At 29.8% G+C, this 11846-nt stretch overlaps 5 protein-coding genes across 5 annotated transcripts; 3 read left to right on the top strand and 2 right to left on the bottom strand.

Annotated features, from left to right (window-relative positions):
- The first annotated feature begins 78 nt into the window (after positions 1-78).
- LOC108732961 (SH3 domain-binding glutamic acid-rich protein homolog) lies at positions 79-1364 on the top strand. The gene is made up of 3 exons (XM_018463975.2): positions 79-241; positions 321-524; positions 687-1364. The coding sequence occupies exons 1-3, from the start codon at positions 197-199 to the stop codon at positions 1026-1028; spliced, it is 591 nt and encodes a 196-aa protein (XP_018319477.1). The 5' UTR covers positions 79-196; the 3' UTR covers positions 1029-1364.
- A 2177-nt stretch (positions 1365-3541) lies between these two features.
- Positions 3542-4020, bottom strand: LOC112906176 (vacuolar protein sorting-associated protein VTA1 homolog). The gene is made up of 2 exons (XM_025979930.1): positions 3785-4020; positions 3542-3711 (listed from the first exon to the last, which is right to left on the bottom strand). The coding sequence occupies exons 1-2, from the start codon at positions 3885-3887 to the stop codon at positions 3542-3544; spliced, it is 273 nt and encodes a 90-aa protein (XP_025835715.1). The 5' UTR covers positions 3888-4020.
- A 264-nt stretch (positions 4021-4284) lies between these two features.
- On the top strand, positions 4285-5570 carry LOC112906223 (SH3 domain-binding glutamic acid-rich protein homolog). Its single transcript, XM_025980030.1, has 3 exons — positions 4285-4447; positions 4527-4730; positions 4893-5570. Exons 1-3 carry the CDS (start codon positions 4403-4405, stop codon positions 5232-5234), a joined length of 591 nt encoding a protein of 196 aa, XP_025835815.1. The 5' UTR covers positions 4285-4402; the 3' UTR covers positions 5235-5570.
- A 221-nt stretch (positions 5571-5791) lies between these two features.
- Positions 5792-9370, top strand: LOC108732958 (ATP-binding cassette sub-family B member 7, mitochondrial). Its single transcript, XM_025980012.1, has 9 exons — positions 5792-6004; positions 6064-6475; positions 6663-6959; positions 7100-7248; positions 7311-7485; positions 7549-7706; positions 8027-8190; positions 8276-8681; positions 8983-9370. The coding sequence occupies exons 1-9, from the start codon at positions 5849-5851 to the stop codon at positions 9217-9219; spliced, it is 2154 nt and encodes a 717-aa protein (XP_025835797.1). The 5' UTR covers positions 5792-5848; the 3' UTR covers positions 9220-9370.
- A 108-nt stretch (positions 9371-9478) lies between these two features.
- On the bottom strand, positions 9479-11785 carry LOC108732954 (lebercilin-like protein). Its single transcript, XM_018463965.1, has 5 exons — positions 11626-11785; positions 11360-11558; positions 11229-11293; positions 10754-11165; positions 9479-10696 (listed from the first exon to the last, which is right to left on the bottom strand). The coding sequence occupies exons 1-5, from the start codon at positions 11664-11666 to the stop codon at positions 9614-9616; spliced, it is 1800 nt and encodes a 599-aa protein (XP_018319467.1). The 5' UTR covers positions 11667-11785; the 3' UTR covers positions 9479-9613.
- Between the last annotated feature and the right edge of the window lie 61 nt (positions 11786-11846).

The following is an 11846-nucleotide window of genomic DNA, read 5'->3' as shown; positions in this document are numbered from 1 at the left end:
AAATTTTATACTTTAGATGTTTTCGTTCCTTCAGGTTGAAATTTAAATTAATGATTGAAATAGGCGTGCGAGGTTAGTTGTTTAATTTTATTGTCAAAAGTGACATTTGGTCAATTCCAGTTAATTCTGTTATTTGGAAGAGGTGCTAAATAACTCTTAAGCTGTGATTAATTAATTAATTTTATTTGCTAGCAAAATGGTTGTTAAAGTGTACATTAGTGGAATAAGCGGCAATAAAGAGGTTGGTATAAATTTTATTACTTTCATACAATTTAAATCAAATGATGCTTCAATAGTTCAGCTACCTGTTCACATTGTAGGTGAAAAAAAGACAACAACGAGTACTTATGATTCTTGATTCGAAAAATATTAAATATGAAGTGGTAGATATTGCGGAACCAGGAAACGAAGAAGCCAAGGAGTTCATGCAGAATAATTCTAAATCATTGGGTGCAACAATTGGTGATGCTAACCCTAAACATGCTCTTCCACCTCAAGTATTTAATGATGAAGAATATTGTGGTGTAAGTAAAAATTCTTAATAAAATGTCTATTTTTGATTGATGGCTTTTAACTTTAGTATTAGTAAACTATGAAGCTTAACAATAGATACACAGTAAACATACGTTCTGTTATGGTCATATATTAAAATAATGACTAATTATTGCTATGAATATTATTTTTAGGACTATGACTTGTTTGACTTAGCAAATGAAGTAGATGAAGTTGAAAAGTTTTTAAAACTTGAACCTTCTGATACAGTGATCACTTCAAATGCAGAAATTAAATTGGAAAATGGAGAAATTCCTGTAGAGAGCATACAAGACAATTTTGATAAATTAAACGGCAAACATAAGGAACTAGATTCAAATGAAGAAAATAAAGAAACTGCAGATGAGGGAGTAACGGATTCCCAGGATAATAAGGAGGAATCTGAAGAACAAGAGAAAAGTGAAGAGAATGAAGAGTTAAAAAAGTCTGAAGAAAATGCTATAGAAAATAGCAGTCCTGAAGCTGAAGATGCATAATTACTTCTCAGAACAATTTTCCTTTAAGTCTTAAACAAAAGTATTACCCATACTTATCAGATTAATCTGCTTTAATTTCTTTGCAATCGTTTTTTTTTTTAAGGATATCTTCAATTATATTTTTCATGATGAAAATTAAATACATTAAATTGTAAATAAATATCTCGACATCTTTATCAAAATACATTAACTGTTAAATTAAAAGTTATTTGTCTAGAGTCTGATTTTTACTGTAACTTAAAGTTTTTACTTACTAATTTGCATGTAATGTTGTTAACACATAATATAATATTTTTGAGACTGTAACTAATAATTAAATCGCTTTTTTACTTTTAATTGAGTGGGTTGTTTTATTAATTTTAATTATAATAGCTATATTATTTTCTAACGAAACGCGTTAGACACGTTACGTGATTTTTAATATATATCTAGCAGTATTGTATTGTTTATTTTAAAATCTGTTTAACAAATTATACAATTAAACAATAGAGTATTTTTTAACTTTAAATTTTATAGTTTATCATTTTTGTTGTGATTGAAGCAGACCTTTATTTCCTTTTAGTTGCAAATAGTTGTTATTGCATTCAAAATGATTAACAAAAGCTTTAAGTATTTTTTTCATGATAATTTAAAAAAAAATTACGTTTTTTGAATACACAATTAAAGCACCTTAAAATCGAAATATGTTGATATGAATTTATTGCGACAAGAATGGGCAATAGGTATTATTCTAAATAATTTAATTTTATGGTTTAACATAATTTTTTTGAATTTGTAAATGCAGCCATAAGTTCATTTGTAATTACATGATAGATGACTAGATGGCAGATCAGATCTTGGATGAAGGAAGACTTAACCTTATTTTTTAACCTTCAAAATAATATATGAAAATAATTTTCAAAAATAGCTAGCTTGGAAATGGCTAGCATATTATTTAAAAGTTTTAATTATAAATTAACAAATTATTCGATTAGATTATCATGTATACGTAGAAATTATAGTGTATTAAGTGATAAATATGACTGTCGTTGCAAGTTTAAATCAAGAATTACTACTCAATTTGACGTTCAAAAAGTACGTACCTACAAAAAGGAGATTAAATATAATTATTATACAAAAAATAATTATTGTAGTCAACTACAGCGTCCAATGTAGATAAAAAACCAAAAGATGCTGTGCTACCTAATGTATTAGTTAAGAAAGTTACAAATCCATTTACTTCTAAAGCTCAGCCCAGTCGAGGATGCTTTCATCCAGGAGCTTCTTTCATATCACGAGAAAATATACCAATGAATGAAAAAGAACAGATCACTGGCCGAGACATGATAAGAGCTATGCTTACATATATTTGGCCAGCAGAGGATAAGAGTATAAGGCAAAGAGTACTAGTAGCTGTGGGACTACTAATAAGTGCCAAAATGGTTAATATAGCAGTGCCATTTATTTTTAAATATGCAGTGGATTACTTAAATGTTTCACACACTTTAAATATGGATACAGCTCCAGAAACGATAGCTACTGTAGCAACATCATTATTGCTTGGATGTAATTGACAATGTTATTTTTATTTTAATTTGAAATTAAGTAAAGTAGTAAGTTAATGTATTGATGGTGACATACTGCCTTCTTTTATTTTAATTTATTTCATACATATTTGATAGATCCAACAAAACTCTGACCAAACAAATTTTATTTGTATTGTACATTATATATTTTTATTATATTGTTTCAGATGGTGTAGCTCGTGCAGGAGCAGCAGGATTTAACGAATTAAGAAATGCTGTATTTGCAAAAGTGGCTCAACACTCGATTAGAAAAATTGCAAAGAATGTTTTCCTTCATTTACATAAATTAGATTTATCATTTCATTTAAGTAGACAAACAGGAGCACTTTCCAAAACAATTGACCGGGGCTCCAGAGGAATTAATTTTGTCTTGTCAGCAATGGTTTTTAATATTGTGCCAACAGTGTTTGAATTAACCCTTGTGTCCACAATTTTAGCTGTAAAGTGTGGACCAGCATTTGCAGGTAATTAAGATAAGTATTTTTCAGGAGCTAGCTAAGTAGTGGAATGTTGGTTGAAATTGCCTTGTTTTCTATCTAATTAGTTGTTTTCTAAACTGCCAGTTTTATAAAATGACCACCTATTATGTAATACCTTCTTTTAGGTATTTCCCTTGGTTGTGTGGCATTTTATACAATGTTTACGTTGCTGGTGACACAGTGGCGCACTAAATTTCGAGTGTATATGAATAAAGCTGAAAATGAAGCTGGAAATAAAGCAATTGATTCTCTAATTAATTATGAAACTGTAAAAGTAATAAGAATTTAATATAAATTATGATAATGCATATTTATATTGTATTAATGCCTTTTTAGTATTTTAACAACGAAAAATACGAGGCCGAAAAATACGATGTTTCGTTGAAAAAATATGAAGAAGCTAGTCTGAAAACTAGTACAAGTTTGGCTTTGCTTAATTTCGGGCAAAATGCTATATTCAGTGCAGCTCTCAGTGCNAAGCTTGGGCACAAACATCACTATGAACTCCCTCTAAATTTGGATTCCCTTTTTTAAGGGATTCTAACCAATCCATAATTGCAATCAAAAGTTTTGTTACTTCAGGAGGCTTCGTTTTTCCTTCCATTATTTTCATTGCTGTTTGACAAGCATACATTCGTGCTGTGAAGGATTAATATTATTGTAAAAATAAGTTAAGCAGTTACAATAATATAAAAAAACTAATTACTCTTACCCCAGTAACTAACGACAGGATCTCGCTCGTCATGTTCCTCAGCAACTTTCATATAATGAGCAATTCCTTTTATTTCTGAAGGAACGGATGGAAACGAAGGCATTTTGTTTAGTATTACTTATTATCTTATTTTATTTGCTGTTAGAAACTATAACATCACGGGCAAAAATACAAATATTAAATTTGACTTTTGCAAATGAAACGAACTAAAACGTCATTTAATGTAGACATGAGAGTAGGTTAGGTCATTTAATATAGCTAATAGATAGTATCACCAATATAAGAAAACAAAATTTTATTAACTTTTAAAATTTGATTTAATACTTTATTACTCTTAAAAGCCTTAAAAGAAGTATATATTGCATATTATAACTTAAATCGAAAAATAATGAAAATAAGTTAATAGATGTAAAACCGTTTTCAAATTTTATACTTTAGATGTTTTCGTTCCTTCAGGTTGAAATTTAAATTAATGATTGAAATAGGCGTGCGAGGTTAGTTGTTTAATTTTATTGTCAAAAGTGACATTTGGTCAATTCCAGTTAATTCTGTTATTTGGAAGAGGTGCTAAATAACTCTTAAGCTGTGATTAATTAATTAATTTTATTTGCTAGCAAAATGGTTGTTAAAGTGTACATTAGTGGAATAAGCGGCAATAAAGAGGTTGGTATAAATTTTATTACTTTCATACAATTTAAATCAAATGATGCTTCAATAGTTCAGCTACCTGTTCACATTGTAGGTGAAAAAAAGACAACAACGAGTACTTATGATTCTTGATTCGAAAAATATTAAATATGAAGTGGTAGATATTGCGGAACCAGGAAACGAAGAAGCCAAGGAGTTCATGCAGAATAATTCTAAATCATTGGGTGCAACAATTGGTGATGCTAACCCTAAACATGCTCTTCCACCTCAAGTATTTAATGATGAAGAATATTGTGGTGTAAGTAAAAATTCTTAATAAAATGTCTATTTTTGATTGATGGCTTTTAACTTTAGTATTAGTAAACTATGAAGCTTAACAATAGATACACAGTAAACATACGTTCTGTTATGGTCATATATTAAAATAATGACTAATTATTGCTATGAATATTATTTTTAGGACTATGACTTGTTTGACTTAGCAAATGAAGTAGATGAAGTTGAAAAGTTTTTAAAACTTGAACCTTCTGATACAGTGATCACTTCAAATGCAGAAATTAAATTGGAAAATGGAGAAATTCCTGTAGAGAGCATACAAGACAATTTTGATAAATTAAACGGCAAACATAAGGAACTAGATTCAAATGAAGAAAATAAAGAAACTGCAGATGAGGGAGTAACGGATTCCCAGGATAATAAGGAGGAATCTGAAGAACAAGAGAAAAGTGAAGAGAATGAAGAGTTAAAAAAGTCTGAAGAAAATGCTATAGAAAATAGCAGTCCTGAAGCTGAAGATGCATAATTACTTCTCAGAACAATTTTCCTTTAAGTCTTAAACAAAAGTATTACCCATACTTATCAGATTAATCTGCTTTAATTTCTTTGCAATCGTTTTTTTTTTTAAGGATATCTTCAATTATATTTTTCATGATGAAAATTAAATACATTAAATTGTAAATAAATATCTCGACATCTTTATCAAAATACATTAACTGTTAAATTAAAAGTTATTTGTCTAGAGTCTGATTTTTACTGTAACTTAAAGTTTTTACTTACTAATTTGCATGTAATGTTGTTAACACATAATATAATATTTTTGAGACTGTAACTAATAATTAAATCGCTTTTTTACTTTTAATTGGCCTTTTGTAGATTTNATTAAAGCACCTTAAAATCGAAATATGTTGATATGAATTTATTGCGACAAGAATGGGCAATAGGTATTATTCTAAATAATTTAATTTTATGGTTTAACATAATTTTTTTGAATTTGTAAATGCAGCCATAAGTTCATTTGTAATTACATGATAGATGACTAGATGGCAGATCAGATCTTGGATGAAGGAAGACTTAACCTTATTTTTTAACCTTCAAAATAATATATGAAAATAATTTTCAAAAATAGCTAGCTTGGAAATGGCTAGCATATTATTTAAAAGTTTTAATTATAAATTAACAAATTATTCGATTAGATTATCATGTATACGTAGAAATTATAGTGTATTAAGTGATAAATATGACTGTCGTTGCAAGTTTAAATCAAGAATTACTACTCAATTTGACGTTCAAAAAGTACGTACCTACAAAAAGGAGATTAAATATAATTATTATACAAAAAATAATTATTGTAGTCAACTACAGCGTCCAATGTAGATAAAAAACCAAAAGATGCTGTGCTACCTAATGTATTAGTTAAGAAAGTTACAAATCCATTTACTTCTAAAGCTCAGCCCAGTCGAGGATGCTTTCATCCAGGAGCTTCTTTCATATCACGAGAAAATATACCAATGAATGAAAAAGAACAGATCACTGGCCGAGACATGATAAGAGCTATGCTTACATATATTTGGCCAGCAGAGGATAAGAGTATAAGGCAAAGAGTACTAGTAGCTGTGGGACTACTAATAAGTGCCAAAATGGTTAATATAGCAGTGCCATTTATTTTTAAATATGCAGTGGATTACTTAAATGTTTCACACACTTTAAATATGGATACAGCTCCAGAAACGATAGCTACTGTAGCAACATCATTATTGCTTGGATGTAATTGACAATGTTATTTTTATTTTAATTTGAAATTAAGTAAAGTAGTAAGTTAATGTATTGATGGTGACATACTGCCTTCTTTTATTTTAATTTATTTCATACATATTTGATAGATCCAACAAAACTCTGACCAAACAAATTTTATTTGTATTGTACATTATATATTTTTATTATATTGTTTCAGATGGTGTAGCTCGTGCAGGAGCAGCAGGATTTAACGAATTAAGAAATGCTGTATTTGCAAAAGTGGCTCAACACTCGATTAGAAAAATTGCAAAGAATGTTTTCCTTCATTTACATAAATTAGATTTATCATTTCATTTAAGTAGACAAACAGGAGCACTTTCCAAAACAATTGACCGGGGCTCCAGAGGAATTAATTTTGTCTTGTCAGCAATGGTTTTTAATATTGTGCCAACAGTGTTTGAATTAACCCTTGTGTCCACAATTTTAGCTGTAAAGTGTGGACCAGCATTTGCAGGTAATTAAGATAAGTATTTTTCAGGAGCTAGCTAAGTAGTGGAATGTTGGTTGAAATTGCCTTGTTTTCTATCTAATTAGTTGTTTTCTAAACTGCCAGTTTTATAAAATGACCACCTATTATGTAATACCTTCTTTTAGGTATTTCCCTTGGTTGTGTGGCATTTTATACAATGTTTACGTTGCTGGTGACACAGTGGCGCACTAAATTTCGAGTGTATATGAATAAAGCTGAAAATGAAGCTGGAAATAAAGCAATTGATTCTCTAATTAATTATGAAACTGTAAAAGTAATAAGAATTTAATATAAATTATGATAATGCATATTTATATTGTATTAATGCCTTTTTAGTATTTTAACAACGAAAAATACGAGGCCGAAAAATACGATGTTTCGTTGAAAAAATATGAAGAAGCTAGTCTGAAAACTAGTACAAGTTTGGCTTTGCTTAATTTCGGGCAAAATGCTATATTCAGTGCAGCTCTCAGTGCCATAATGGTCCTTGCAGCCAAAGATATTATTAATGGTAATCATTTTCTATTAATTTAATTAGTTTAAAAATATTTTAATTTTTGTTATTATGAAATAGGAAATATGACCGTTGGAGATTTGGTCATGGTAAATGGATTACTTTTTCAACTTTCAATCCCTCTCGGTTTTCTCGGTAGCGTTTACAGGGAAGTCCGACAGGCTTTAATTGACATGCAAACTATGTTCACATTAATGACAATGGACTCAAAAATAAAGGTATAGAAACTTATAAGCTGGTTATCTGTATTCATAAAGAAAGAACAGTTGACTGACTTATAAATCACCAACGCCGAACCTTAGCTATTGGAAATTTAGAGCAAATATTCTTTATTTATATATACATTGTTGGCAATTACTAAGAAATTGTTTTTTAAAATTGTTGGTCCTGAAAGAGTGAAACATAGATTCAACGTTCATATACAAAAAATAGGCAGATAAATCAAATTGTAGTTTAGTTATCTATTTAAGCTAATTTTAAAATGAGATTAACAGCTTTGAACTCTGCTTTGATATTGATGATATAATTTTATTTCTAGGCAAAAGATGATGCAGTTCATTTAATCCTAGATTCTACAAATGCGAGCATTTCTTTTGAAAACGTTTCATTTGATTATGGTCCTGGAAAAGAAATTCTTAAGGATCTTAACTTATTTATCCCAGCTGGGAAAAAGATTGCTATTGTAGGAGGATCGGGATCAGGGTATGTTTGTTTTTATATCACTAATTAAGGTTTTAAGTAGAACTAATTGCGTTCAAAATTAATTATTTTATATCATCTTATTTAGGAAGTCTACCCTCGTGAGACTTCTCTATCGTTTTTATGAACCGAAAGGTGGCAAAATATTCTTAAGTAATTACAATATTGACGAGTTGGACTTGGATTGTCTAAGGAAATCTATTTCCATCGTGCCACAGGACTCAGTCCTTTTTCACGACACGATCTTTTACAATTTGCACTATGGCAATTTGAAAGCTACTAAAGACCAAGTGATAGAGGCTGCTAAAATGGCTGAATTACACGATTCTATTGTAACGTGGCCGCATGGATACGATACTCAAGTGGGTGAAAGGGGCCTGAAGTTATCCGGGGGAGAGAAACAGAGGGTGGCCATTGCTCGGGCTATACTTAAGAATGCGCCTATTTTGATTTTTGACGAAGCTACCAGTTCCCTCGACAGTATCACAGAACAGGTAAGCTTTATTTTGAAATAAACTGTATATTTTTTCTATTTTAATCGAGTTTTTTGGTATAACACGGTCGAAGTAATCTGAAGAGTGGTTGAAAGTGCACTTTTACTGTTTCCTATTTTGAGCAAATCTTCGTATTTCCTGAAAACTTTATTATCCTAAGTTCATAATTGTTTGCAAACGGTAAATCTAATCTAGGTCTTTCTCTGTCTCTCTTTGTTCCTATTTTTTCTTCTAATATGTCTCAGAGAAGCAGAGGAAAACTAAGACTATTAATGATATAAAAATGAATTAATTTTTTTAGAATATATTAAAAGCTTTAAAGCGTGCCACAGAAGGCAGGACAAGTATTTGTATAGCTCATCGTCTCAGTACCGTAATGGATGCTGATGAAATAGTCGTACTCCAAGATGGTCGTATTTCCGAAAGGGGTACACATGATGTTTTAATATTAAATCCCGATAGTTTGTATCGTAAATTGTGGCAGAGTCAAAATCAGTCAGCAATATTTAATATTGAAAGACAAAGTGCTAAAGCTTAGAATAAAACTGGCATATAAATAAATGTAAATAGGAAATTGTAAATAATATTAACGTAAGAAATTAAAAAATATTTTACAGTTCCTTAGGGAAGATACAGTTTTCGTATTTGTTGTAATATAATTTTGATTTAAGTACATACTTTAAAATACTTACATGAAACGAGTTGAAATCATTTCTATTAAAAGATTAAATCCTACATATTTTTTAGTGTCAAACACAACCCATTTTCAATTTATTAAACCAAAAAACGTAGTATGATGATATTAATAAAATTTATTTCAGAAATAACCATTAAAATATGTATAAATATAATACAAAAACGTTAATTATAGATGTAAAATTCTACTAAAAAATCTAAACATTAGTACTGAAGAGATAACAATTTAACGTTATTTATTTGCTTGCTTGCCCGAATAATTCTTTCATTAAGTTATTTTTCTTTACAGAATTGCCATCAATATTTTCAGTAAAATTTACGTCTTCTCCGTCATCAATGGCTCTCAGCGTCTCTAACAATTTTCTTTTATCTTCTTGTCCCACATCAGACTTTTTCTCATCTTTATGCTTTTCTTTGGTTGCAGCTATAAGGAAATCGTATTTTTTTGCAACATTGCGATCTTTTTTAACTTCTTTTTGAAACACATACTCGTCCTTTAATATTTCGTTTACAATATCAACATCTTTACTAGGAATTTCAAGTTTATCTACAATTTGTAAAGAGCCTGAGGTTAATTTTTGACTTATTTGGTCGACCCTGTCCAGATCACTTAAGACTTTGTCCATTTCAGCTTTGCTTTGTTCAAAAGTGACCAATTGTTTTTCGAGACTATCACTACATTTATGCACCGAGTTTATCACAGATGAACAATAACCTTCGAGATTTTCGTCTAGAGCGTATTTATCTTTTAATTGTACTCCCTTCCGTATACTAGATTTTAAATTTTCGCCTATAATGTTCAATCTGTTCCTATCGAAATGTAATTGCTTTAAAGATATTGTAGTAATATCTACGTTTTCATTGTCTGTTTTACTTAAAAGTTCAATGTCTTTTTCAGATAACATTAATTTTCCTAGGTTGGAGTTTGAACGAGTTAAATCATTTTCGTTTTTGGCTGCTTTTTCAGGAGAATAAAATCGAGTGTATGTAGGTATTTTGGAGCCTTCCACGTCTTCTCTTTTTCCAGAAAGTCTAGCTTTAATTTTTTCTGTTGGCGACTCCAAATAACCATTTTGTTGCGAGACCACATTTGAGGGGGGTTTGGTATTATTTGCTTCATTTAATAATGGCTCCAGTTTTATATCGTCTTTACTTTCTATAGAAGCAGCATCGTCGAATGGTTGGTCATCACGATTGCTTTGAATTTCCGAAGCACTTGTGTCTTTTTCTAAATTTACTAGAGAAGTCGATTGTCTTTTTTGAATGTTACCGAATCGTTTTTTGCCTTGAACTGTATTTGGCTGTCCCTTTATATTTCCCTAAAACAAAACAAAATTTTTAAAAATTATTGAATCTATCCGTTTGTTGTTAAAAACCTCTATCATTATATTTAGCTTATCAATTTCATTGAAAGCTTGCTGTAATTCCTTTTGATACTGTTTAGTTTTTGATATTTCTGTGTTTATTTTGTATTTATAGTTTTTGTTGTCAAGAATACTTTTCCTGTTTAAATTCGTTATTTCTTCTTCACTTTTATGTAACTTTAGTTTAAGTTCATCAATTTGTTCTGCAAGTTTTTCTCTTTCTTCTAAATGCCTGTCTTTAGAAAGGTTTGTAAGATGTTTCAACTGTTCTCTTAAGTTGCTAATTTCTTCATCTTTTGCTTTTAATTGCTCTCCTGCCTCTTTTAATCCTTTTCGTAACGTTTTATTTTTACTTTGCAAAATTCGCACTTCTTCTTCGTATGATTGTAGTAGTCTGGGTAGTTCTGCATTAGTTCCTTCGTATCTGAAAGACAAAATGAAATAGAATTTTGTACTTTACAGTATCTCTTCAGAATCTTTTACTTACTTTGCAAGAGCTTTTTCTTGTCGTGCCTGTAGTGTTTTAAGAGCTCTATTCTCTTGTTGGAGTTCCTTAAAATATATATGAATTCTAAGAAAACAGTTTTTTGTCTTAACAACTATTATTTTAAAACATACAGCTAAATGGTGATTTGCGTCGTTCAGTTGGTTTTGAATTTGTTTAAGTTTAAGAAGTTTAGCGGATAATACTCTCTGCTGTAGATTATTATTTTTTGTATTGACTCTTATCGAGGCTGCTAAGGGATGAACGATAGGTTTTCGTTTGTGTAAAAGACAACTTGGATTGGAAGAGTAAATGGTTTCACGACTGCTGTTTCTAAAAATAAACCGTAAAAATTCGAAAATGTGCATTAATTGTAAACATATGCATGCAAATTGAATACCTTGAACCTAAAGGTTTTCTAGCAGTCCCAGGACTAGACATTTTATATGAATATGAGCAACGTATAATTCAAAAAAGTGAAGGAAATTCATGTAAATGTACGAAAAATTGTGTACATTTGTCAGTTAGTTGTTAAAAATGTTTGTATAATAAGTTTCTATAGAAACATCCAAAGTGGGTCATATTCAAATTAAACAACAGGTGTTAATAAGATAAGATAAT

The sequence above is a fragment of the Agrilus planipennis genome, unplaced genomic scaffold (genome assembly GCF_000699045.2).
Source record: "Agrilus planipennis isolate EAB-ADULT unplaced genomic scaffold, Apla_2.0 scaffold22, whole genome shotgun sequence".
Classification (NCBI taxonomy): domain Eukaryota; kingdom Metazoa; phylum Arthropoda; class Insecta; order Coleoptera; family Buprestidae; genus Agrilus; species Agrilus planipennis.
Note: the sequence above shows the minus strand (reverse complement) of the source record. Positions and strands in the feature narration are given on the sequence as shown.

Excerpts from the sequence above, each read along its gene's own strand:
- LOC108732961 (XM_018463975.2), top strand. The coding sequence starts at position 197 with ATGGTTGTTAAAGTGTACATTAGTGGAATAAGCGGCAATAAAGAG. Across the intron at positions 242-320 it reads GAATAAGCGGCAATAAAGAG|GTGAAAAAAAGACAACAACG; the intron begins GTTGGTATAAAT and ends TTCACATTGTAG. Across the intron at positions 525-686 it reads ATGATGAAGAATATTGTGGT|GACTATGACTTGTTTGACTT; the intron begins GTAAGTAAAAAT and ends TATTATTTTTAG.
- LOC112906223 (XM_025980030.1), top strand. The coding sequence starts at position 4,403 with ATGGTTGTTAAAGTGTACATTAGTGGAATAAGCGGCAATAAAGAG. Across the intron at positions 4,448-4,526 it reads GAATAAGCGGCAATAAAGAG|GTGAAAAAAAGACAACAACG; the intron begins GTTGGTATAAAT and ends TTCACATTGTAG. Across the intron at positions 4,731-4,892 it reads ATGATGAAGAATATTGTGGT|GACTATGACTTGTTTGACTT; the intron begins GTAAGTAAAAAT and ends TATTATTTTTAG.
- LOC108732958 (XM_025980012.1), top strand. The coding sequence starts at position 5,849 with ATGGCTAGCATATTATTTAAAAGTTTTAATTATAAATTAACAAATTAT. Across the intron at positions 6,005-6,063 it reads CTCAATTTGACGTTCAAAAA|TCAACTACAGCGTCCAATGT; the intron begins GTACGTACCTAC and ends TAATTATTGTAG. Across the intron at positions 6,960-7,099 it reads GTGTGGACCAGCATTTGCAG|GTATTTCCCTTGGTTGTGTG; the intron begins GTAATTAAGATA and ends ACCTTCTTTTAG.
- LOC108732954 (XM_018463965.1), bottom strand. The coding sequence starts at position 11,666 with ATGTCTAGTCCTGGGACTGCTAGAAAACCTTTAGGTTCAAG. Across the intron at positions 11,559-11,625 it reads AGAAAACCTTTAGGTTCAAG|AAACAGCAGTCGTGAAACCA; the intron begins GTATTCAATTTG and ends GTTTATTTTTAG. Across the intron at positions 10,697-10,753 it reads AGCTAAATATAATGATAGAG|GGAAATATAAAGGGACAGCC; the intron begins GTTTTTAACAAC and ends GTTTTGTTTTAG.